General features: G+C 53.2%; 1 protein-coding gene across 1 annotated transcript; it reads right to left on the bottom strand.

The window, feature by feature from the left end:
• Window positions 1-770: 770 nt before the first annotated feature.
• Window positions 771-23083, bottom strand: F10 (coagulation factor X; the record flags this gene model as incomplete). Its single annotated transcript, XM_080689508.1, has 10 exons — window positions 771-1348; window positions 2212-2329; window positions 4258-4490; window positions 7052-7183; window positions 8215-8328; window positions 10844-10868; window positions 17988-18148; window positions 22194-22294; window positions 22417-22520; window positions 22964-23083. 10 exons carry the CDS (start codon window positions 23081-23083, stop codon window positions 771-773), a joined length of 1686 nt encoding a protein of 561 aa, XP_080545634.1.
• Window positions 23084-26520: the final 3437 nt, after the last annotated feature.

Below are 26520 nucleotides of genomic sequence, written 5' to 3'. Positions count from 1 at the left end.
GGAGTTCAGTGCCTGGGCTGAGGCCTGACCCAGGATTTGCAAAGACCCCCCCAGAGGGTGCTAATTAAAGCCAGGGCTGAGCTGCATGTGCCGGGGTTGCCATAGTGACCTGCTAAGGGATGGAGCCTGTGCACCCCACACGCTCAACGGGGGCCAGCTCAGGGTGACCCTGCATGTGCACCCAGCCCAGCTCAGGGCGACCCACATGCTCAATGGGTGACCTCTGTATCCTCAATGGGGGGCCCAGCTGAGGGTGACCCCACACATTCATACAGCCCTGTTCAGGGTGACCTGCACGCTGCCACAGCCCGCTCAGGGGCAGTGGGCCCCCTGCCCTAGGGGGTGCCAGCCAGAGCACATTGGTAGCACCTGCGGCCAGTAGTTCCGCACTGCCCCATTCCCAGGGGTGAGTGGTGGGGGTGGCCCAGGTGGGTGCTGGGGAGTTCAAGGCCCCTTCCCACCCCAGAGGCCTCCTGCCTGCTCGAGGTGTGTCCTGGGTCTCAGAGGAGCCCGGCGTGGCCGGTTAGAGGCAGAGCTGGAAGGCTGGGCTGGGCTGGGCTGGACAGGGAGGTCCCAGCACAGGGTGGCCAGGCTCCTCACATGGCCCACAGCTCCTGAGGAGCACCAGATCAGCTCGAGAAGGTCTAGGTAAGTAACCAGGTGAGGACAGGCACGAGGACCTGATCACTACCGACGGCAGGTAGCCACGCCAGGAACCAGTGAGCAACGTGAAGGACCCCAGACGGGCACCCTGGAGCTTTAATGGGGGGTCAGGCCAGCCCCTGGGGCTCGGCTGCGGATGGCCCCCTGGCCCTCATGGACTTGTCGATCCACTTGAGAAAGGTGGTGACCTTGGTGTAGACCCCGTACTTCCCTTTTCTCGCACACCCTTCTCCCCAGCTGACGATGCCAGTCACAAAGTAGGTGTCCTTGAACTGGGTGACGTGGGGGCCGCCGCTGTCCCCCTGGCACGCGTCCTCCATCTTAGCATCGTAGCCGGCGCAGAACATGTTCTGTGTGATGGTGAAGCTGCTGGACAGCTTGCAGGTGTTGCGGTCCACGTACGGCACCTCCAGCATCTTGAGTGTGGTGGACGAGCGGCCCTTCTCGTGGGTGCGCCCGAAGCCGCTCACGATGCCCGTCTTCTGCGTCATCAGCGTGGCCTCGGCCCAGTCCTTCTGGGGCAGGCAGGCAGGGGCCACGTTCATGCGGAACGTGATGGGCGTCTTCAGCCTGAGCACGGCGATGTCGAAGTCGTAGGTCTCCTTCACGAACTTGTTGTGCTTGACGACCATCTCCACCTCGTGCACCATCTCGTTGCCCTCCTCCTGCTCTGTGTTCCGGTCCCCTGCACCCAGAGCATGCAGCAGTTAGGGCCCCGGCCACCCAGGTATTCTGAAAGGAGCCTTGGGCTTCTAATTGAAGAACGGTCTACGGCCACATTCACAAACCACAAGGTAGAGGAACGCGGCGGGAGGAAAGTGAGGGCTCGGAGTCCCGCCCGTGGTCCACGCTGCATCTCCGCAGGCAGCAGTGGGACCTCGGGTCCCCTCAGCACTTGGGGTTTTCTGCAGGTAATCCCTGAGCGGGCCTGTGTGCTGGGCCCGGCGAGGCGCTCAGGAGTGCACCGTCTCGTCTAGACTCAGACCGTGTAACCAGGCGGCCACCAGCGCCACTGGCAGCCACGTTCGGGGAATGTGGCCCGTCCCAGCGGTGAGTGTCCCGTCAGGCTTAGCAGGGAGGGGAGGGCGCCGAGTGTCTTACTCATACTTGAGATTTACTTTACTTGACTATGCTTTGAAATGCCAACGTTCTGAGTGAGTAGGCTCAATGGTATACATTAACTTCACCAGTTCATACTCATTAAACATGTAACAGATTTAAACGTTACTGGAATATTTCAAATCGTATTTGTGGGCTGCACTAGCTTTTCACTGGACAGCTCTGGGGTCTGGTAGAGACAGACATAGGTTAGCTAATAGTCCACATACAAAAGTAGGAGGCTCAGTGTTGCAGAAAGAGGGGCAGGGAGGCTCTGGAGGAAAGGACGCCGAGGGCAGGAGAGTGTGGCGACGGGCCCTCCAGGGGCCTGGGGCTCACGCACCCCTCCCTTCTGCTTCCTCACCCTTCCTCTGGGGAGTGCCCCCCCCAGGTGGCGTATGCCATCCCCCAGGCTTCCCCAGAAGCCCCTCAGTTCACGGTGTCACTTACCGACCCGCACCTTGAACCTCTTGGCCTGGTGGAGACAGTGGGCAGCCGTGAGGATGTGGAACTCGCTCAGGATGGTTCCCCCACAGAAGCCCTCATTGTGCTCATCAACGAGGAGGGCCTGTGCAGCAAGAGTGTCCGAGTCAGCAGCACGGTGGGCGCCGGCCGGCTACGCAGGGCTCTCTGAGAAGAGAGCGTCAGGAGAGCCCTTTCAAGGAGCACTGCCCAGGCCTCCACGCCAGGCCGGGAAGGCTCCTGCCTTGCTGGAAGAGTGTCGAGTCCAGGGCTGCTGGCCTGCTCCCACAGCCTTTGCTTCCTGCCCTTGGGGCCCCTGGCGTCTTCCTCTCCGCTCTGGAGCAGCTCTCAGCCCCTGTAATGGCTCGGGATTCTAAAGTCCCCTGAGGTCTCAGGGAGAATAGGCTGCCATGTTGGAGGCAGGGCGTCATGCTAAGGAGCCATGCCTAGCTAGGGTTGTGGCCTTGGGGTTTATAATCATACAGGTCTCTCCTCCGCTGCTCTCTCTTGCTCTCTGGCCTCCATGAAGTGACAGCAGAGGCTCACTCTCTCCTCTGCTTCCTGCCGCCATGCCCTGAGCTCCACAGACCCGACCTGACATGGACTGAACCTGAAATTTCCCAAACCGTGAATGAACAAGTGTGCCTTCCTCTAAGCTGTATGGTGTCTGTTCTTTGGATTACAGCAGTGATAATATTGACCAAAACACCTACCCTGTCCCAACGTACTCATGGGGCCCTCGTCTACCCCTCAGCCATGGGGCCCTTCCTGTCATCTCTCTGCTGGCCCTTGTCACAGGGGCCTGGATGGTGATCACAGGGTCTTGGGTCCTTCTCCAGGTCTAGAATTTCATATTCTGCCCACATGACTGCCAGCTCTGAGCCCCACACAGGAATTCTCAGTAAACCTGTGTCCAGAGAGTGAGGCACGGAGGTAGGTGCCGCCTTTCCTTGGGCTCCTCGCGGTCTAGACAAAGGAGTGCCTGCCCACCAGCGGTGTGTGTGGGGTCAGGTAGTTTCTGGTGGCTCCAGGAGCATTGCTTTTAGGACAGGCATGTTGGCTTTGGATACTGGAAAGCTCAAGTCCAAGTGAGGACTGCCAGTTAAAATATAAGGGAACCTCATTAAATCTGAATCAGATGAACAGCAAGTAACTTTTAGTAAAAAGTGTGTCTCATGCAGCATATGGGACACACATAGGTTAGAAATTGCTCATGGTTAAGCCAGGTGTGATGGTGCACGCTTGTAACCCCAGTACTTGGGAGGCTGAGACAAGAGGATCAGGGTTCACCCACAACCTCAGCTACTTAGTGAGGCCCTCTGCAACTTAGTGAGGCCCTGTTTCAAATTAAAGAATAAAAAATAGGGCTGGGGTGTAGCTCAGAGGTTGAATGCCCCTGGGTTCCACCCCCAGTACCACACACACACACACACACACACACACACACAAAAGGCTGGAGGTGTTGCTCCCTGGCAGGGCATGTGTGAGGTCATGGGTTTGATCCTGAGTACAAAACAGAACAAAAAAAAAAAAAAAAAAAGGAAATTGCTCATTGTTTATGTGAAATTTAAATCTAACTGCAAGTCCAGTGTGTTTTCTAAATCTGGCAATCCTAAGTCGACAATCAGAGTGTTTTTTTTTTTTTTTTTTAACAAATAGATGTGCTTTTCTCTAAGCTATTTCCTGTTTTCTGAGGATTTAGGGCTTTGGGTTTAAAAATGACCACGTTGAAAGTGACACAGGATACCCAGTCCTCTTTCTCACCCACAGTGGAACCTGTCCCTCTGGCCTCTGACAGGCGTCTGCCCAGCACTGGCCTGGCCAGCGTCAGCATGTCCCCTCTGGGCAGGCTGATGTCTAGGGTGCCAAGGACGAGATGTGGTCTTGAGCTCAGAAGGTGGCTGAGCAAAGGCCACACAGACCTTGGAGCCTCCTGGAGGCCATGGCCTGTGGGCATGCTGCCTGCTTGGGTGGCTGACTCCCAGGAGGTCAGCTCTGAGAGGGAGCCCCCCCCAGTTGCCAGTGGGCGGTTACCTGCCAGGGACACTCCCCCTCCTCGCAGTCCCGGCCACCCACGATCCGGCCCAGTTTGCGGTTGCCCCTCTCCTGCTGTGTCTGGTTGAGGTCCAGTAGGTCGGCAGGGTTCTCGGTGGGCTGCAGGTCCTCCAGGCCAGCCAAGTCCAGCAAGGTGGTCTCGGTGCTGTTGGCAGCAGGGGCCACTGACCTCTTTCTGCGCCCCAGAGTAAGTCTCCCACAGGGAAAGAGCTCTGAAAGAAGGATGGCCCGGGGCGTGAGGAAGGCTAGACGCTGGACACACCCCGCGGGGCTCCCAGCCAGGGTGAGCTGGGCCTGGGGGAGGGGGCTCCGGCCAAGCTGGGGGTGCAGAGTCCCCACATGGCCTTGCGGAGAGCAGTGAAGGGGGGCACACAGCTGCCCACGACTGACTCGGAAATGACCCAGACAGCGAGGACATTCTGGTGGCCGGGGTGGACAGTACGGGATGGGGCCAGCACAGCCGGTGCAGCATGCGCCCAGGGGCAGCTCCGCGCGGGAGCTCATGGTGTGAGTCTTTGGGTTTTGATTCTGTCCAGAAATTCTCCTCCTGAAATGCTGAAGGAGTCCAAGTGCTCCAAGCAGAAGGAGCGACGGACGCACGTCATCTCAGGCAGAGAGAGCCATTTGACTTAGGTTTGCTGGTGATGTCTCAGGGTTGTAGCTTCGCTCAAAAGCGCAGGGTGCAGGGCTGCGGCTCTGACAGCGTCCTTTCCCCATCGCCAGGGAGGGACGCACGGCAGAGAGGCGCGGAGGGACCACCGCCGTGGCGCCACAGTGGCGCCCTTGTTACTGGGCTCCTCTGAGGCCAGGTGGGCATGGCTTCACTTTCTCTTGCACTAGGTGGGGTCGGCCAGTGTCCGGGCCTGCAAGGGCTCTGCGGAACCTGTCACCCAAGACGTGCCTGTCACACGGCTTGTTGCTCTGGTTTATATTGTAGCCAGTGCCGTTTGAAGCCCTGAATTAGCTCATTCCTGGTGTAGAGCCAAGATCTCTGCACCAGGAAGCACTTCACGTGTGTGTGTGTGTGTGTGTGTGTGTGTGTGCGCGCGCGTGCGTGTGTGTGTGCATGAACGTGCGCCCATATGTATAAATGTGTGGTCCTGGAGCTAGAACCCAGGCCAGTGAGCTACATCCCCGACATATATATACATACATATATAAATACATAAATACGTATGTTATATTTATTTTAAATATTTAATAGTGCAGGGGATTGAAATTGAACCCAGAGACATTTACTTTAAGCTATATCCTCAGCCTTAATTTACTTTTTAAAATTTGGAAACAGGGTCTTGCTAAGTTGCTGAGGTTTCCAATGAACCTGCAGTCTCCTGTCTCAGTCTCCCAAGTACTAGGATTTCAGATGTGAGCTGCCGTGTCCAGTACAAGCCCCTTATTTTAAACTGATTTGTAATTATCCCTGGAATTAAAAAATTGTATGCATGTCAAGAAATGACTTCAGTTAAGATATTTTAGAATCAGCTGAAGCTTAACTTTCATCATCTGTCAGGTATGACAGCACATGCCTGTAATCCCAGTACTGGGGAGGCTGAAACAGGAAGATTGCAGATTCGAGGCTAACTTCAGCAATCTAGCAAGACTCTGTTTCAAAATAAAAAAGGATGGAGTGTATCTCAGAGGTAGAATGTCGCTGGGTTCAATCCCTAGTACTAACAGGGTTGAACAAAGAGAAAAAAAATTCCCTTTTCAGTGAAAATGAAACTTGCCTGTCTTTCACTTTCTGAGTGATTTTGTTACATAACTGAAGTAGGCCTTCAAAGGTAAATTTGGACCCATCTCTTTCTTGACTTCTTTCTTTCTTTCTTTCTTTCTTTCTTTCTTTCTTTCTTTCTGTCTTTCTTTCTTTCTTTCTGTGGTACTGGGGGTTGAATCCAGAGGCATGCTACCTTCAAGCTACATCTCCACTCCAATTTTATTTTTATTTGGAACAGTTCCACTAGGTTGATACAAGTCTCACTACTTGCTGAGGTTGTCCTCGAACCTGCGATTCTCCTGTCTTAACCTCCCAAGTACGGGGATTACAGACACGGGCTACCACGCCTGGCTGATTACTCATCTTTCTAAAGGAGTTGTTTCCACTGAAAAGAGCAGAGGCAGAGGGACAGAGCCCCTAAGGGGAGACCAAGGCACTGAAGGGATTTTTGCCACAGTTGTGGACAGAGAAAGCGCCAGATGTGCAGCCCCTCTGGGCCTGCCTGCGACATAGTTCCAGATGTGCAGGCCTGCGGGCCTAGCACTCTGCATTCCTAACTCACACGCGGTGCCTCAGTGGGCGGGTGTCGTCCTGTCCCAGGACAGGCCCTTCTTAGTGTCTGCAACAGGGGCCTGGTCCCCGCCCCAGGAGCCATGTTATCATCGGCTCAGACTCAGTATCAGACTCATCAGCGTCTGGCTCTCACCAGTAGAAGTACATTCCATGAACTTTGGGCCAGGAAAACAAAATCAGTTTTCAAGCGTCCCCAGCTCCTTCCTGCCTGTGTCTGCCCCCTCCCCCCGCCTGCAGGAGGTCCTCATCTCACGGTGCCCAGGCCCGCGGGGCGCTGTGCAGGAGCAGCCTTTCGGTGCCTTTCTGCCCGGGTGTGGGGGACAGTGCCAGCCCCATTTCTTAGGTGAGGAAACTGAGTTCACCCAGCACAACCTGCTACCAGAGCTCCGGGCCCTCACAGTCAAGCCCGCTGGAGCCTCAGCTTCCTGCTGCGCCAGCAAGGCCACCGGCGGGCACAGGAGCACACCACGGAGCCCCGCCACCCACCTGTGGAGAGGCAGGACTTGCCGTCGTCGCCCAGGGTGTACCCGCGGGCGCAGGAGCACACCACAGAGCTCCGCTCCTCGCTACAGAACTGGTCACAGTCTCCATTGTCCAGGCTGCAGAGCTTCCGTGTGACTGCGACAGAGGAAATAAGCTGGCCCAGGGGCCCAAGACGCCCAAACCTGAGTGAGGCCGGGAGGCTGGGAGGCCAGGAATCCGGGAGATGGGGTGAATGCCGGCTAGCCCCAGTGCTGGGTGTTCGCAGCCCTCCTCCTGAGGCCGCAGGCTCTCTGTGATCCTGGTGTGGGCCCCCCAGGCCTGGTCTGGCCTTCATGCTCAGCCTGGGCCAGGTGCACCCACCCCCACACCACACAAAGCCGCGTGTCCACCGTGTGTCCACAGCATCCCTGGCTGCGGATGCAGACGGTCCCCATGAAGCCCCCTGCACTCTCTATTGAGGCCCCGCTGTTGCTCAGGGTGCTGTGAGCTCCCACTCTCCCCTCACTGAACTATTCCTGACACCTACCATGCCCAGAGGTTGGGCTGGGTGCCGCTGTGCCGGCCAGGGCCCTGCTGTGGGCCCTGCACGTGGGGCCCTGGGATGCCGAGGGACTTGTCAGGACCACCAGCCTGCTGGGATGTCTGTCGAGGGCAGGAGGAGGGACAGCCGCGCAGTGAGAGCCCTCGAGGCCTGAGGCCAGCCCGGCACGTGGCTGTGTTCCGAGCACGTTATTTAAACCCACGGCCTCAGTGTCCACACTTGTGAAGTGATGCCGTAAAACACTCCAAAGGCAGTGTGAAGTGTGGCGTCCGCCCCAGCCAGGCTGCCCCCGTGAACGCCTGCCCACCCACCCGCCTGCCCAGCACACCTCCAGGCTGGCAGGGCAGGTCTTCAGCAACCCAGAGGCCAAGCTCACACCCATAATATGCATGCCCGTGGCCACTCGCTCCCCATCCCTCCACTGTGTGTGTGTGTGTGTGTGTGTGTGTGTGTGTGTGTGTGTGTGTTGTACTTGGGGATGATGGCAGTGGTGCAGGATCTCAGAACACAGACCTTATGGATTAGAAGTAACTTGGGGCCGTGTCACGGGGACTCAGGTGTCTCCCCTCTTCCCCACCTCCCTCTGCACCCAGGCCTGTGCGGGGGCTCCGAGCGGGGAACTCACAGAATTCACAGTTTTTGCCCTCGAAGCCTTCGGGGCAGCTGCACACGTACTCCCCAAGGCCGTCTTTGCAGCGGCCATGGTTCTGGCAAGGACTGCTCTCACACTGGTCGCCATCTGCAAAGACAGGCGGAGGGAGAGTGAGTGTGCAGGACCTGCCATCTGGAGCCGCTCCGCAGCTCTGGGCCGGGGCCTCTCGCCTGCATGTGCCCACCGCTGCGGCCGCGCGGCGCCCGTCTCACTGGCTCCTGGCTGGGCCTTCCTATTTCTGCGGAGATGCTTTACGGTGCGCTTGTGGCCAGAGTGAGGGGCTCTGCGCTGGGAACTGCGAGGGGCCACCTGGAGAATGGAGGACAGGGGAGAGCGGGACACTTGTTTCCGGGCTGAGCGTTGACCAGAGAGGATGTCAGAGCTCCTCCATCCAAGTGACCTGGGTAGAACCCAGCAACTCCCGACCACGGGCCTCGCGTTTCTTGGTGAATACACATCACCTGATTCAGGGGTAGGCATAATTGTCGTGTGTGTGTGTGTGGCCGGGGGGGGGGTATGGAGGTTCTAACCCAGGGATGTTTTACCTCTGAGCTACAATCTAGGCTCTTTTATTTTGAAACAAACTCACTAAGTTGCTGAGGCTGGCCTCAAACCTACGATCCTCCTGTCTCAGACTCCTAAATTCTCAGGCTACCTGTGTGTACCACCATGCCTGCCGATTGTCGTTTTGAGAACTTTAAATGTAGTTATGATTAATACTCTTTAAGTATGGTAAGCTTTAAATCAGGGTGGTTCATCTTGTTGGGGAATCCCATATTTTGCATCTATCTAATACACTTGTATTTTTAAAAATTATCATGGAAGCCGGGCGTGGTGGCGCACACTTGTAATCCAGCATTCAGGAGGCTGAGACCAGAGGATCGCGGTTCGCAGACACTCTCAGCTACTTAGTGAGGCCCTTTGTAACTCAGTGAGACCCGGTTCCAAAATAAAGAATAAAAAATAGGGCAGGGGGTATAGCTCGGAGGTTGAATACCCTTGGGTTCCAACCCCAGACCTGAAAAAAAAATTATCATGGAGCTAGATGTGGTGATGTACACTTGTAATCCCAGTACCTTGGAGGCTGAGACCGGATGATCACAGGTTCATGGCCAGCCTCAGGAACTTAGTGAGGCCCTCCAAAACTCAGACTCTGTTTCAAAATAAAGAATAAAAATAGGGCTGGGGTGTACAAAACATGTAATTTGGTATTGGGGATGGAACCCAGGGGCATTCTACCTCCAAGCTACATCTCCAGCCCTATTTTTAATTTATTTTGAAACAGGGTCTCACTGAGTTGCAGAGGGCCTCACTAAGCAGCTGAGGCTGTCCACGAACCATGATCCTTCGGTCTCAGTCTCCCAAATGCTGGGATTACAAACGTGCGCCACCACACCCGGCTGATACACACTTCTAATCCCAGCAACTCAGGAGGCTGAAGCAGAAAGATCGCAAATTCGAGGTTGGCTGGGGTAACTTCGTGAGAGCCTGTTTCAAAATAAAAAAGGGGCTGAGTTTTGCTCAGTGATGGAGTGCCCTGGGTTCCCCAACTCCAGTACCACGAAATAAAAAAGTCAAATCAAATTTCAAAAACATCTATATTTGAGTTGGGTGTAGCAGTATATTCCTGTGGGCCCAGCTACTCAGGAGGCTGAGGTAGGATTGCAGAAGCCCAGGAGCTTGAGACCAACATAGTGAGATGTTTTAAAAATGTGTATATTTAGCCAGGTGTGGTGGAGCACGCTCGTAATCCCCACACTTGGGAGGCAGAGACAGGAGGATCCGGGTTTGCGGCCAGACTCAGCTACTTAGTGAGGCCTTTGACATTCAGTGAGACCCTGTTTCAAAATAAAGAATAAAAAATAGGGCTGGGGCATAGCTCAGAGGTAGAATGTCCCTGGGTTCCATCTCCAGTACTGCCCCCCCAAAAAAAAGTCTATATTTGAATAAAGAGCAAACACTAGAATATGCCGGGCGTGGTGGGCACGCTTGTAATCCCAGCATCTGGGAGGCTGAGACAGGAGGGTCGCGGTTCGCGGACAGTCTCAGCTACTTAGTGAGGCTCTCTGCAACTCAGTGAGACCCTGTTTTAAAAAAAAAAGAATAAAAAAATAGGGCAGGGGGTGTAGCTTGGAGGTTGAATGCCCCTGGGTTCCATCCTCAAACCCGCAAAAACCCAAAACCAAAAAAACCCCACTAGAATATAAGCTTACTATAAATGCTATTTTAAATAACTATAATGGAAACACCCAGAGGGCAAACATCTTAAGTTAGTAAGATTTAAACAGAAGGAAATTAAGTTCAGGAAGTCTTTTCAAAAGTCAAATGTAAGCTGGGCGTGGTGGTGCACACTTGTAATCCCAGCATTCTAGAGGCTGAGACAGTAGGATTGTGGTTCGTAAACAGCCTCAGCTACTTAGGCCCTCAGCAACTTAGTGAGACCCTGTTTCAAAATAAAGACTAAAAAATAGGGCAGGGGTATAGCTCGGAGGTTGAATGCCCCTGGGTTCCATCCTCAGATCGGCAAAAAATAAAATAAAATACAACCCCTCCTAATTTAAATTCTCCCTCTCACTTAAGTTTAACATAGAAAATGTCTCACCTTTGTATTTGTTCCAGAATTCATTCTAAAAGAAAACAAATATTTAAAAATGCATTAGGGAAAACAAACATTTCTCACCAGTCCCAACTGTCAGGCAGTGACTCAGCCTGAGGAACAGATTATTCTAGAACTACTCAGAGTGAAAGGGGAAGCCATTTGGAGCTTCTGCAGCTATCAAGGTGTCTTAAAAGAACCATCTTCACCCGGCATTCGGGAGGCTGAGACGGGAGGATCGCAGCTCACGCGCAGCCTCAGCTACTTAGTGAGGCCCGCCACAACTTAGTGAGACCCTGTTTCAAAATAAATTAAAAAAAAATAGGGCTGGGGGTTTAGCTCGGAGGTTGGATGCCCCTGGGTTCCATCCCCAGACCCCCCCCCAAAAAAAAACTCATCCATTCTGTGAGCTTAACTTCCTCACTTGGCACGCTGCCTGGGAAATTCGCCCAAGTCTTAGCGTGCGCCAAGCTTATTCCCTGTTACTGCTTTACTAGCATTCCTTTATGGCTGCTTACCCCTTCATCCAACAGTGAACTTTTATTTCCAGTTTGGGGCAATTGTGAATAGAGTTGCTATACATTTGTGTAATAGTTTTCAGGTGAAAATAAGCTTTCATTGTTCTTGGGCAATGAGATTGCTAGGAGTGGAAGGTCGAGTCACATGGTAACTTTATATGACTTTACAAGAGCCGTGGGTGTAGGGAACGTGTGGCTGCCCTATTTCCTCACCGCAGTCGTCTGTTCTCAGTGTTTGCAGCCCGTTAGCTCTACAGAGGTTCTCACTGTAGTTTGCACTCGTGGTCCTGAATGACTAACGGTGCTGAGCCTCTTCTCAGGGGCTTGCCATGCTTATTTTCTCTTTGGTGAGGTGGCTGTTCAAGTCCTTGGTTCATTAAATTTAGTCAATGTTTCTGTTTCTTTTCTTCTTCTGAGCTGTAAGAATTCTTAACATATTTTGAATACAAATCTCTTCTTGGACACATGAATTGCAAGTATTTTCTTATCATGTAGCTTGTATCTTCATCCTCTTAACAGTGTTTTTTTTTTTTTTTTTTTTTTCAGAACTGGGAATTGAGCCCAGAGGCATTCTACCTCTGAGCTATCCCCTCAACCCTATTTTTTATTTTGAAACAGGATCTCACCAAGTTGCACAGGGCCTCACTAAGTAGCTGAGGCTGGCTGTGAACCTGTAATCCTCCTGTCTCAGCCTCACAAGTACTGGGATTATAAGTGTGCGCCACCACACCTGGCTAACAGTGATTTTTTGACAGAGCAAAGGTTTTACTTTTGACAGAGTCCAGGTTATCAGTTTATCTTTCTTTCTTTTATGAGTCATTCTTTGGGTGTAGTTGGTATTTTCTGTGTAGATGATCATGTTATCTGCAAATGGGGATGGCTCCCTTCCTTTCTAGACCTATATCCAGGCCATCCTTACAGGTAGGACTTCCAGTACAACACACAGTCAGGAGCGCTGGGGGCGGACATGCTGGCCTGCGTTTCAACAGGAAACAGTACTCTTCACCACTGAGGCTGACTTGAACAATGTAGACTGTCTCTGTAGACACCCTGTATCATGGTACAGTTTCCTTCTATTTATAGACATATGATAGATTTTTAAAAAATCATGAATGGAACTGGGTAAGGACTAATTGGGTGATGTGTGCATATATGCCTCCACCATCTTGTACCCCATTAAGATGTATGACTACAATGGGCCAATAAAAAAATCATGAATGGATTCCCAATTATTTTTCTGAATCAGTAGATGATTATATGGATTTTGTTCTTTAAGCTATTTTTTTCCAGAGACAGAGTTTTTTTTGGAAAGCAAAACATATACATTGAAGGGAGATTGTGGGCCATTTTCAGAGTGAGAGACATCTTCTTTAAACTAATATTGCAGATTACATTTTTTTGTTGTTTTGTTGTTTTTTCAGTACTGGGAAAAAATCCTGAACTATACCTGTAGCCCTCTTTTATTTCTTATCTTGAAACAAGATGTTGCTAAGTTGCTGAGGCTGGCTGTGAACCTGTAATCCTCCTGTCTCAGCCTCCCAAGTACTAGGATTACCGCTAAGTCCTGTGTGAGTCAGCCCTGTGTGCCCCATATAGCCAACTTTGTCATATTATTCTTTCTTAAAAATATATTGCTGCCAGGCGTGGTGGCGCACACTTGTAATCCCAGCGCTTGGGAGGCTGAGGCAGGAGGATCGCACAGGTTCGAAGCCAGCCTTAGCTACTTAGTGAGGCTCTCAGCAACTTAGTAAGTCCCTGTTTCCAAATAAAGTATAAGTCTGGGAGTATAGCCTGGAGGTAGAAAAGCCCCTGGGGTACACCCCCAGTACCACCCCCCCAAAAATAATATATATATATATATATATATATATATATATATATATATATATATATATTGCTAGCTGGGCTTGGTGGCTCACACTTGTAATTTCAGCATTTGGGAGGCTGAGACAGGGGGATCTCAGTTCACAGACAGCCTCAGCTACATAGTGAGGCCCTTTGCAACTCATTGAGACCCTGTTTCAAAATAAAGAATTAATAAAATAGGGCGGGGGGTGTAGCTTGGAGGTAGAATGCCCCTGGGTTCCATCCTAGTACCAATATATATATATATATATATATATATATATATATATATATATATAATATTTGTATATATAAATGTTTTTAAAAAGATATATATTGTTGCATTCCATTTCCTCATGTTTGGTTGAGGATTTTGCTGTCTAAGCTCATAAGAGATATTAGTATGTAGGTTCTTTTCCTCTCGGTCTTTGTCTGGTTTTGGCATCAAGATATTGTTGACCTAAAATAAATTGGGAAGTATTTTCTCTCTTCTATCTCCTAGAAGAGATTATATAGAATTGGTGCTATTATTCTGCAGATACCAGCAAAAGCCATGCCCTCTCGGCATCTGCATGTAAATTCTTATTCATGCAGTCCATAGGCAAAATCTCAACGTGAGAAATAAGCCCCGAGAAAAGGTGTGGTCGCTGGCCAAAAGCATTCTCCACTTTTAGATATTCTTTCATAACTATTATTCTTCTAGTATTCTTTTAACTCTCTATACGAATTGCTCCGGTGATGTGAGATCAGGACTATGAAAGAAATTGAGTCCGTGGAAATAAATTCTCTAATAATTTGTCTAAACGCCCTTGGCTCTGCTCAATAGTAATGAAAAAACTGGCCAGAACTCAGATGCTGTGATAAGCATTCCAGCTGCAGCAATCACAAATGGTCTCCGACCCTCATTCCTATCACTAACTTAGGTTAAGCCATTAACTCCGGTAACCGGTAGCTCAGTTTAAGGTAACTCTGTTTACCCTTGAGATCCTGCCTAGAGACAGAGAAGATAAAACTTTGTGTGTGACTTCAAAGCAATTTAGTTGATGAACAACTTAGTCGCCCAAATACAATAGAGCCGAAGGAAAAAGATTGTTGACTTTTACGCCCAGTATGAGCATTCCCCGAGACAGAGAGACTGGCCGCATGGTTAGAAATGAATATGACAAAATAAAGGACAGATGTTCTAAATATATATGTATGTGAAGGAAAGGAAATACCGTAAGAGTAAGAAAAGCATTTTTGCATGAAGAAGAGCTTATCATAAGAACATCCCAACTGGGAAAGAAAGGAATTAGAAAGTTAGAAGCAGGTTGCAGAGAGTTTGTGACAGGGAAATGGATTGTTAAAGATAAATAGGCTTTTAATAGGCTTGTTGTCTAAAGAAGAGTGTTCAGCAGTTAAGGAAATATATCTGACAACTAAATCCAAGAACTTCATGGTGTTGTTTGTGGTGTTTTGTCTGCCAAACTGTGTTGTGAGTTTGCTTAAGCTTTCAGATTTAGAAGGTAAGATGCCAACACCTGAAGAAACTCTATCACATCCACCTGAATCACCACATCTCCCCACACTTGCTATATGAACTGAGCCCAAAAGATGGAAAGTTCCAAGAAAGTTAAAGAAGATTCCCCGAGAAGCCTCCAAGCCTTGGGCATGCCCATTTCTTCTGGAAGATTGCCCTTTGGAACTGCTTGTCTGCAAGATCTGGGAGAGGATCCGGAGTTAATCTCTTGAAAGCCAAAAGCCAGCTGAAAACTGGACTAGTTTTTTTTACCTTTGTTTACGTGTCATTCACTATTGTTTCACAGTGATTGCATTCACTTCCTTTTCTCTTATTATTAACTTTACTGGTGAAGGGTATAAATTTCTTGGAGTTTTTGTAATAAAGTGTCATTGGCTCAAGAAGCCTTTGTCCATGTCAGATTCTTTCTAGAGAGCGCCGTCACTAGGAACTCTTAGTTCCTAGAAGGGAAAGAATCGCTGCAGATAAGAGGCTGCAGTACTTCACTCTAATCCTTCCCCATCTTTGCTGAGGTTATCCACCGCGAGTGGACTCGCGCCCCAATTAGACTGAGCTGGTCCGCGACATTATTCCTAGCTAAAAGTGCTCACTGATGTGTTTCCCAGTGTATTAGTGGTCGCTACATTCTCCTCGTTTGGGGGTTCGTGGCAGGAAACAGAAACATCTCATGTTATGAGAATCTGAGAAACATGGTGATTCAGAGGACACCACGCTCCAGTGTGCTGTGTCAGGGGCAGGCCACATTACAGGCTGGCACAGATGCACTCATGTATGAATGTGGTCTCACCACCATCAGTGGACTTGGTTTTTATTATGGTTTGGGTTTTGAATGACCCCAAAGGTCCATGTGTTGAAAGCATGCCCCCAATACAATAAAGTTCAGAGGTGAAAAACTGAATCAGGGCCCTAACCTAATCAGTGGGTAACCCACTGAACTGTTAACAATTTGCGGGGGTCTTCTGAGTGGCAGTTTAGGCGGTGGAGCGGGAGGGTCCCTGGATGGGGCCTTGAGGACTCTATCTGTCCATGGCTGCTTCATGTTGCTTTGCTTCTGGCTGCCGTTGAGTTGAGCTCAGCTTCCTCTCTCATGCCATGATGCCATGATGCCAGGCTGCCATGATGCCTGTGTTGGAGTCAGCCAACTCTGGACTGCATCTCTGGAAGCATGGGCCAAATAAACTTTTCCTTCTGTATGTTGTTCATATTGGGGATTTTAGGCATGGTGACAGAAAAGTGGACTAAATCAGCTTTTTAAACAAAAGCTACTGCTGTTCAGTGTAGGCACTGTATGCTTCCTTCTTTATGATAAGTAGCTCAAAGTGCTCATAAGACCGTCTTTAATGTGGCTGAATTGGCTAAACACGGGCCACTCTAAAAGGCGAGCTGTGGGTAACAGCAAGGGAGCATGGGCATGAGGAAAGGAACTTCCACGGGCTCCCTTACTGAGGGACCTGCATGTGGTTGGAGGTGGAAGACTTCCTAAAGCGTCTCCACAGATACCACTGAGGATTTTGTCAGTGTTGTTGCTTCCTGCGAGGCTGGTTTCTGGCAGCTTTGCTTTCAGGGCTTTCTCAATCGCTTCTACTATGCTGACTCCCCACAGAGGTGGGATGAAGTCAGTCCCACAGGTGTGGCTTTCTAGAGAGCGTGTGGCCTTGTTACCACCTGTGACATATGACACCATTCCTGGCAATCTTCTTTCCCACGGTTTCAATGAGATCATAATAGTTCGTATGGCTACAAAGAACTTGCAGGTGGCAATTTCAGAGTGCAAGTCAAATCAACTCTCATTCCAGAAATGGTACCCATTTTCATAAATCCAGTGAGCACCACCATCTACCAGCATCCCCTGGTAGAGTTCTGGTGCAACCTTCAAGTCTGAGTTCATGTCCAGCTTGTCATGGATGTGATGAAACCTTGGCTTCAGCCATCCCTGGGCATGACAGTCAACAAGGGAGCTTGACATATAGAAAGCAAAATCCCCTGACACTTCCTGCATATGTGATGATCTTCAGTGCATCATGAACTTCCTCCTCACCCAGGACGGAGTCCAGTTAGCTTCCATGACATGATGGTTTAGCGTCTTCTCAGGTGAGGGTGATGTAACATGCAATCTGGGAGACAGTTTGTAGAGAATGATGCTGTGCTTGCCCTCCTGGGTTTCCAGGACTCTGCTGAACTCCAGGTCTCACTGAGGCAGTTGACTTGATAGGAATGAATCCTGTAAGTCTTTTGAGTTGGCTGTGACTTGCAACTTGAGCCCAATTTTCGGAGGGTCACATTGGCATGGACTTTTTATTTACTTTTTGGTGGTATTGGGGATGGAACCCTTCTATCTCTGGGCTACACTCCCAGACCTATTTTATATTCTTAGGGTCTCTTAAGCCAGCGCGGCTGGCTTCGAACCTACGCGATCCTCCTGTCTCCGCCTCCCAAGCGTGGGGATTACAAGCGTGCGCCACCACGCCCGGCGGCATGGAGGTTCTGAGTAATCAGGTCATGTGCAGGCCGCAGGTGACTGGATGAACACGGAGAGAAGCTGTGCAGGGTGAGTCTCAGTTCAGCCCCCGGCGGCGCGTGGGGATCTGTTACCATTTGGGCCTGACATCGGTGGCGTTCCCAGGTCAGCTGCCCCTTGCTGAGACTGGCTTGTGGGTTCGGGCTCTCTGCACCCACTTTCACCTCAGCCCAGTGCTGCTGGCCTCGATTCCGGAAGCTTAAGGAGACTCGGAGGTGGCCTCCCCCACTTCCGGTTGTTGTGACCCGCCCCTTCCGGGGAGGGGCTGTGGGTTCTCCCACACACTGCGCGCAGGCTGGGTGCTGGGAGTGCGCCCTAGGCTTCAGCCTACCTGTGCCCGGAGTCCGGGCCTCCGCTGCGCTGAGGCTGAGCTCATCGCCATTAAGTGCTCCGTGGGAGGTCAGAGTGGAGTCTCTGCTGAGCCCACGAGGAGTTTTAAGTAGCCATTTGGCGTTTTAGATTGGTTTAGACACACTTGCACACCCCTCCCTTGGTTCTCCCACCCGTGAGGTGACACCGAGAGGAAGCCAGAACGAGGGCCTTACAGGCCACAGGCCCAGGCGAGGCTGCCCCCTCTCTAGCCACCCCGGCAGCACAGGGAGGAGGCCTGCGCCGGCCTCCTGGCACCCACAGCTCAGGCCTGGGGTAGCTCCCTCCAACCAGGGAGGAGACAGGACAGGCTCAGATTCACAGCAGGAGCTGGGACAGCGCAGCCCTGCATCCTCCAGTGTGAACCCCGGCTGGGCCTACCGTCTTGACATTGTCCTCGAAGACTTCTCGGGCCTCTTCATAAGAGCAGGTCTCCTCCATACACTCTCTTTCGAGGTTTCCTTTCTTCATCTCTTCGAAGAGTGAGTTTGCCCTCCGGGTTCTCACCAAGACATTGTTAGCAAGCTCCCGACTGATGAACACTAGAAGACAGGATGGAGGGACACAGCTCACAGAGCCTCTCCTGGTCACCCGGCCTAAGGGGCCTTCTAGGGAGAGAAGACAGGACGGAGGGACACAGCTCACAGAGCCTCTCCTGGTTACTCAGCCTCCCAGGCTGCACGCCTACTTCCTAAGGGGCCTTCTAGGAAGAGAAGCTGACCCATCCCATCAGCTCAGCGCCCCTGCCCTCCTCCATGGGTCTCCCTGGGCAGAGGGCTTCCAGCGGCTATGGCCACTAGGCCACTCACCTCTGTGCCCCGCCCTGGCACTCCAGCCTGCCCCGTCCAGGCCTCTGCTCTTGGTTCAGTGGGACATTGTGATACAGTTTTGATGAGAAAATATAAAACGTATACTTTATTTTATTTTATTTTATTTTTTATTTTTGGTGGTACTGGGGTTCCTGGAATCCCTTCTACCTCTGGGCTACACTCCCAGACCTATTTTTATATTTTTATTTGGAAACAGGGTCCCGTAAGCCAGCGCAGCTGACTTTGAACCTGTGTCATCCTCCTGTTTCCGCCTCCCAAGCGCGGGGATTACAAGCGTGTGCCACCATGTCCGGCTCTAAACGGTATAATTTATATCAAGTCTTGGAATACAGGCAATTATAACATTTTTTTTTTTTTTTTTTGCTGGTTTGGGGATGGGACCCAGAGGTATTCGACCGCCAAGCTATAGCCCCTGTCCTATTTTTATTCTTTATTTTTAAATTAAATTAATTTTTTTGGTGCTACTGGGGATGGAACCCTTCTCTGGGCTACACTCCCATACCTATTTTATATTTTATTTGGAAACAGGGTCTCTTAAGCCAGCAAGGCTGGCTTCGAACCTGCGCAATCCTCCCGTCTCCGCCTCCCAAGTGCGGGGATTCAAAACGTGCCCACCACACCCAGCTTATTCTTTATTTTTTGAAGCAGGGTCTCACTAAGTTGCGGAGGGCCTAAGTAGCTGAGGCTGGCCAAGAACCACGACCCTCCAGTCCCAGCCTCCCAAGGGCCGAGATGACAGGCGTGCGCCTCCTCGCCTGGCTTAAAACATGTTTCAGGAAACGGCGCTTCTGTGTTCTACAAAGCAGTACTTGCTGCAGGCTTTTGTGTTCTCTTCTCTTCTAGTTCACCAAGTGGATTTCAGGAGTGAGTCATGATCTGCCGACTCTCCCGCTGCGTGTCTGCGTGCCCACCCGCCCTTGCCCTGCCCTCTGCCGCCCACTCCGCTCTCTCCTGGTGATGGGCACCCTTGGAGCTTCTCCTGGCCCGCGGCAGCCTCCCTTGTACTTCTCCCTCGTCATGAGAAGGGTGCTCTTGCTAGCACCGTCCTCTCCTAACCACGTTTCCAGGTCTCCCTGTGGCAGATGTTTCCCCTCATCCCTGAACACCACACTTCTCGTGTCCAAGACTGAAGAGAGAAACTGTGCAATCAAGCAGTCTTGAGTTTCAGACAATCTCAGCCGCCTACTACATATTATTGGCAAGTGGAAACGATACTTCTTCGAGTTGTTTAAAGTGTAGAAAGCTGGGCGTGGTGGTGCACACCTATAATCCCAATACTTGGGAGGCTGAGACAGGAGGATTCCAGGGGTGCAGCCAGCCTCCCCAACTTAGTGAGACCCTGTTTCAAAATAAAAAAAAAATACAAGCCGGGCGTGGTGGCGCATGCTTGTAATCCCCGCGCTTGGGGGGCGGAGACAGGAGGATCGCGCTGGTTCGGAGCCAGCCGCGCTGGCTTAAGAGACCCTGTTTCCAAATAAAAAATATAAAAAATAGGTCTGGGAGTGTAACCCAGAGGTAAAGGGGCTTCCAGGAACCCCAGTACCACCAAAATACATACATACATACATGCATACATACATACATACATACATACAAAATAGTGCTGGGAACGTAGCTCAGAGGTAGACTGACCTTGGGTTCAATCTTCAGTACCCTCCCACATAAGTATATAAAACTCAGTGTTAAGTATGGTACATAGTAGGTGTTCGATAAAATATTAGCTTAATTGTAACTCAAATCACGTTCTTTACCAAATCCCCGTGTCTTTCAGTGACTCACGTCGCCCCACTGCCACCAGGCTCAAGGTCGTTATTTCCCTTCCTCACCGCTCTGCGTTTCCACCTCACTCTCAAGAGCTTCATGTGAAATAGAGCTGGGCACGGCGGGGGTCTGTGCACCACCCTCCCCAGCCGCAGTATCCTGAGCAAGAGGAAGTAAGCAGTGCCCGCCCCACACCGCCTGGCTCTCCTGGGGGGTGGCAGAGCCTCAGGCCTGCTGTCTGCCTTGTCCAGTTCTGCCAAGTTGTGACCTGTGAACCTCCTGCGTACCACATGGGCCTGAGGCCCACAGGGACCGGCTCCCCGAATCCTAAAGCGAGCACACTTGATGCTGCTTGGCCCCTCCTCTTTTCCGGGCCCGCTTCCTCTTGGCCTAATCGAAGCCAGCTTGGCTTTTCCTCTGCTTCGCTAGGCCCTGTGAGGGCTCGCAGAGCTGCCAGCAGGGTCAGTCCCACAAGACCAGGCCCGATGCCCCTTCTCTGGTCCTTAGAGCAGCTCCCATTCTGCCCCACCTGCCCCTTGGCATCGTCTGAGCTTGCCTCAGGCTGCCCTGCCAGCCTTGGCTCTTCTGTCCATCTCCCGTCCTCCTAAAGGCCCACTCTCAGCCCCCCTCCTGGTGGAGGATCCACGGGGCCGCGAGCTTGCTCAGGACCTCCAGCAGGGTGAGGACACAAGGTGGCCGTGAGGGTGGAGGCCCAGAGCCGCTGGTCCTGGACCAGAACCCGAGGCCTCCTGCCCAGGCTGGGCCTCTAGGACCTCCCTCCCCGCCTCCCCCTGCGCTCACCTCTCCCCACCACTCTGGCCTACTTGCCGTTCAGACTGTGCCAGCCTCACCTGGGGCTTGCACCTGCTACCTGCCCTTGGAAACCCACCCACGCCCCCTCCTGGCCATGGAGAGGCCCTCCCTCCAGGGCCTCTGACTGGCCCAGCCCACACCTCTCGGCCCTCCCCACATAGCTCTTCATCACAGCTCTCTGACGTCACGCGTCAGGTGTGTGGTCCTCTCAAGGGAGGACCTCACCCCCAGAGCCTCGGCCTGTCTGCTAACAGCTGTCCCCACCTGGCAGGGCAGCTGTTTAGTAAGTACTTGCTGAAGGTATGGAGGGAAAGGCAGGGCAACCTGCCTGTGCCTGGGGCTCAGTCCCCTGGAGCAGATTCGAGGCACTTTCAGTTGGCTTCACTGTTAAGTCACGGCTGCTCTGAGGCAGGCTGCACAGCCCCAGCGCTGGCCAGGCAGCCACACTGAACTGAATAAAAACAAGATGGGCGCTGTGAATTAAAGCCTCCGAGGCTTTGATATGTGCTGTAAGAAATCACCGGAAATTCCGAAGGCCTGACCTGAGCGTCCGGATTCCCAGTGCTGGCTGCATGCTTCCTTTGGCCTGGCACACGCAGTCCTCGTACACGTGCTGATCTCGAGGGGCTGGCTTACCCCCAGTGCACCGGAGCAGGGCCTCCTGGCCAGCAGTACTTACAGTCACTAAAACGCTTGCGTTAGGGTTGGAAGCCTGCTGAGCGTGAATGCTGGGACTCAGCTGTCCAGTGGACTGATTGCTTCTTGTACCAGTACAGGCCAGTCCACATGAGCTGCCTTTGGAGTTTATTAAAATAAACTCTTTCCCGGGCCTGGAGCCCACGCTCCCCACCCAGGCCCTGTGCTGCCCCTTCCCTGGCCAAGCCCGCGCTGCGGCGGCTCCGACTCTGGCCTCTGCTGAGCCTGGAAGCTCCTCTGCCTCCACCTCTCACCCTGGCTCCCTTAGGCCACCTCCCTCCGCTCTGTCTCTTGTGTTTTGTTCTCCTTGTCATCTCTGATCTGCCCCTGCCCCGGCCACGGGTAGCTGGCCCTAGCTGTGTACCTCTGGCCGGAAGGACAGGCCCAGCCGGTGTGAGGGCCAGGACTCGCCCTCCACGTCCCTCCCGCTGCCCACCGCACCCCTCTGTGGTGGCCACTCTGTAGTGTGGAGGGCAGGGGCACTTACTGCTTCTTCCGGGAAGCAGGAGGCTGGCTAGGGCGGCGCTGAGCAGGACCCGGCTCAGCAGGCACTCCATGGTGTGGCTGCGCACGGTGCTTCCGTCCACCCTGCGATGGTTGATGGGGCAAGGTCCAGGCCAGGCGGCTGTTGTCCCTCTGTTTATCTTTGTTTCCTGATTGGAGCCTGGGCCCGCAGTGAGGTCAGCGCAGGGGACCGGGGCCGTAGTCACCTGCTCCCGCCCTTGCTGGCAGAGTGGGTGGCAGGGAAGGCCACAGCCAACCTCTTCCCTGGGAAACCACAGCCGGCCGGACCTGGGCGCAGGAACGGCTTGTTCTGAGAGAACGGAATGCCATTTCATGTTTGTTTGGCGGAGTTTAGATGTCTATGTTTCAGGCTCCTTGGGTCTTCACATCTGTTGTAACAGCATCGTTTTCTGACCATTTTTCAGAAACAGAAATGGGTTTAGAGAGAGCCCGGCCTGGCTGCTGTGGGGTCTCCACCCAGGCGCTCAGGCCCCTGGCTGGCCCCAGGCAGGCCTGCAGATGCAGACGCAGCCATGGGGGGCAGGTGTCCCAGATGGGAGGCTGGGCTCAGGGGACTGTGAACCCTGAAAGGTCCGTGGGTTGACTGAAAGCTGGCTCCTCACTCACCAGCAATCCAGATGGACGGAGAGGGCCGGCCTGTCCCTGCTGGGCCTGCAGTGGCTGGGAAGTGTGGGCCCCGGTGCTGTCTGGGGCAGGCCAGCTCTGCAGCATGGGAGGCCAGCCGCACCTCACCTTGTTCTTATCCATGAAAGACCTAGAGGTCGCTTCTGCTCGGGGGTGCCTGTCTTTCCTCCTGAAGAACCTGTGGCCCTGGGAGTGGCGGCCGGGCCGAGCACCTTGGTTCAGGTCCATCACAGCGGGAGGTGGCCCATCTTCTATGATGTGTCCCCTGGCGGCCGAGTGCTGCTGCTGGTGTGTGTGTGCACAGGACGTGTGGGTGCAGGCCAGAAGGGGGCCACTCCCAGTCCCAGAAATCTTCCCATAATGTCGGCCGGGGTTTCTCTGCCAGGAGGCACGAGGGAGACCCTTCAAGGGGCTCTGGGTGAAGAGCTGTAAAATTTGGCTTGCATGGGGACTGTGGTCCCTTGGCCCCCACTTTCTGGAAGCAGTGGACAGTAGGGTGTCCATGTGACCGTGTCCCCATCAGAACGCATCCCGCTGGTGCTCTGCGACAGCGTCTACGTGGGCAGGAGGAGGCTTCCAACTGCCCGTGCTGTGGCCTGCACCCGGTTGGGCTGACTGGTCCTCCCTGTGGCCACGCGCACAGCCCTCCTGCACAGGGGTGTGTCTGGGTCACCACTGTGTCCTAGTGGGGTGCCCAGCACAGTGCTTGTAGGTAGACACCAACCCACTGAGCAGGCTGGCAGTGCCGGGTGCTGGGCTGGGCTGGTGTCTCTGAGCAGTCGCTGCATACGTTGGAGGAGAGTGCTCCCCACCGCTGATCTCAGAGGCAAAAGGAAACCTCTGGAGGCCACCAGTGGGGTATGCAGGGCTTTTCTTAATCAGAGGCTGCTGGCCCAGGCTGGCAATTTCCCTGCACAAGGGCCCTGGACAAGGACATTTCAACCTTCTTACACAGTGGGTCACTTAACTTCGAAAGAAAGGGAAGGGAAGACATGGGATTTATTACATCTACCAGAAGCAGCATACAGAAGCAGAACGTGCGTGTTGCTCAAGGCCGTGTCTCTCTGTTGGGAGGATGGCCCCGGGTGGGCTGAAGGGCCTGGTCCCACTGATTGGCAATGCTTTCACGATTCTTTCTCTCTCTCGTCAGATGCTGCCAGATTGGGTATTCAAATCTTCCCTGTCCTAGGTCTAAATTCTTAACTACTACTATTTCCATGGCTCTACTGTTCCCTTCCCATACCACATGCATGGGGCAGTGCCAGAGCCTGGTCCTGGGAGAGGGCCCCCCGAGTGCCGCCTCTGGGCACAGTCCGTGTGTGGAGAGACCTGGTTCTGTGAGGGTGTGGACGGTGAGATGCGTGCTCCGGGACCAAGACTGAGACTGGCCTTTGAGCTGCCCTCCGTCCCCCACTCTCCCTGGCCCCAATCCTGGAGCAGGGGTGCTAAGTGTGAGTGAACACATCCCACCCTGAGTGCCCTTGGCATCCATCTCACGGTGCCCATTGATGGTGGGGAAACTGAGGCTGGGCCAGGGCTCAACCCCGGGCCTCCTGACCTCCTCTGTTTTTCTCCCGCAAGGGTCTGGGTGGGATCGTGGCCAGGGCCTCAGCCTGTTCTCCCCTCTTCTTCCCAGGGGGAGGAGTCCTGCCAGAGTTCACCTCCAAGAGGCCAGAGCTACCTCCAGAGACCCAGCTGGACTGAGCCACAGGGGACAAAAGCACGGGTTCTGAAGAGAGGAGTGAGGATGAAAAGAATTTTATTCAATGAATTTTATTCATAGAATACTTCATCCTCTCATGGAAGGATCGCCAGTACACTCCCGGGTCGATATCTCTACTGACCGATCCCGGTTTTATTGCTCTCGTCCTATTTATACCGCTCCCGGTCAGCCAACCCTCGTGACGTCACCACCTGTGCGCTTAACGGTCAAACCAATCAATTCCACCTGAGCTTCTCTCAGACGTTGAACTTTCCATGACCCCAAACCTTATTGGCTCTGGGCAAAGGACAGTCAGAAGTATTCTTAAAGGGGAAAGCCTTAATGGCTCCCCACAGGGGACCCAGCACAGTCTATGGCAGAATTCCCTTCCGGTGTCTGACGCATCTGTGTGTGCAGCTCAGCTCTACCGCAGACCACCATAGGCACCGCGCCTGCCAGTCCTTGGTCTTGAGGCCGACTCTGTCCTCCTGACAGCAAGCACGGAAGTGGCCCTTGAGTCACAAGAAGGAAGCCGAGGCCCAGGACCTGGCCCAGGGCAAGGCAGAGCCGGATTGTGTGAGTCAGCTTTTGTGTCCCTGTGACCAAAAGTACCTGACAAGCATAACGTGGAGAAGGAAGGCTTATTGGCTGCTGGTTTCAGAGGTTTCAGTTCATGGTTGCTGGCTCCAAGGTAGGAGATTGGTGGAGGCTGGGGCACAGGCCCCGGTGGAGAAGGAAAAGCTGCTCTCACTCACGGTGGCAAGAAGCAGAGAGAGCTGGAGAGGAGGGCTGGGGACAGATCCAGGCACAAGGCCACAGCCCAGAGATCTACCTCCTTCAGGCAGGCCCTGCCTCAGAACCTGGCAGCAGAGCCTAAAACATGGGCTTCTCTGGGGACGTTTCACACGCAAACGATAAGAAAGACTCATGGTGATGTCTGGCTCGACGCAGACCTGAGGTCTGGGCCTGGGGCTGTTGAGACTTGGTGTGGCGAGGCCCAGCAGACCTTTCCTGCAGAGGCCCAGCACCGGCATGCTGGGCTTTGCCTTGGCTAGATGGTCTTTGCCCAGCCATTCCATGGACACTAACAGATGAGTGTGTTAGAATGAAACTGTGTTTCCAAACACAGCTAGCCCCGGCTGGGCCCTTGGCTGCGGTTGGTGGACCTGGTCTACTCTAAAGTAAATGCTGCCCACCAGTGCCCCGGTGCCCTGAGAAAGGCAGACCTCACCACCTCTGCTCTCTCAGCCACACTGGCCTGAGTCCAAGTGGGCCACCAGGCAGCCCTTTGCCCCTGCCCGCTGCTCTTGTGCTCCTCCTGAGACCATCGGTGGTCTCAAGGCTCCCTGCCCTGGGGTCCTTCCCCCATCTGGTCCAAAGGGGCAGGACCTGGGAACCTGCGTTTGCTGTGTGCCCTGGGGATTCATGGGCAGGGGCTTCTTAGGCCTCTGAGAATAAGGGCCGGACAGGCAGGGAGCAGAGAGAGGCTCCCTGGGGTACGGGAGCCGCAGCGATGACACCACGAAGCCCCCATGCTTAGAGAATGCCTCCACCAAGAGCGCTCATTTCAGAGATGTTGAAATTGAAAAAGAAAAGAGCAGCTCACAGCTCGGCTCCATGCTGTGAGTTATGGACAAGTCAGAGGAGCAGCCGACATCCCCGAGCCTGCGCTGAGAGGGCCCTGCCGTTCGCCATTGGGCGGGGAAGGCACGTGGCCGGTGGGGTCTGTGGAGCCCCAACAGCCACTCGACCTAGAAATGACCAGAGGGAGGCCCGGAAGGACGCTCACCCAGCACTGGCGATGCTTCTTGTTTAATGGAGAGGAGGATCCAATACCGGTACAAAAAAGAAGGGAGGAAGCAGCCTTGGCAGGCGTGCACGTGCGTGTGCGCGTGTGTGCGTGTGTGCGTGTGTGCGTGTGTGCGTGTGTGTGTGCGCGCGCGCAAATGTGCGTGTGTGTGCG

Source organism: Muscardinus avellanarius (assembly GCF_963383645.1).
Source record: "Muscardinus avellanarius genome assembly, chromosome: 2".
Classification (NCBI taxonomy): Eukaryota; Metazoa; Chordata; class Mammalia; order Rodentia; family Gliridae; genus Muscardinus; species Muscardinus avellanarius.
The sequence above is the reverse complement of the archived record's forward strand: the minus strand, read 5'-3'. Positions and strand labels throughout refer to the sequence as shown.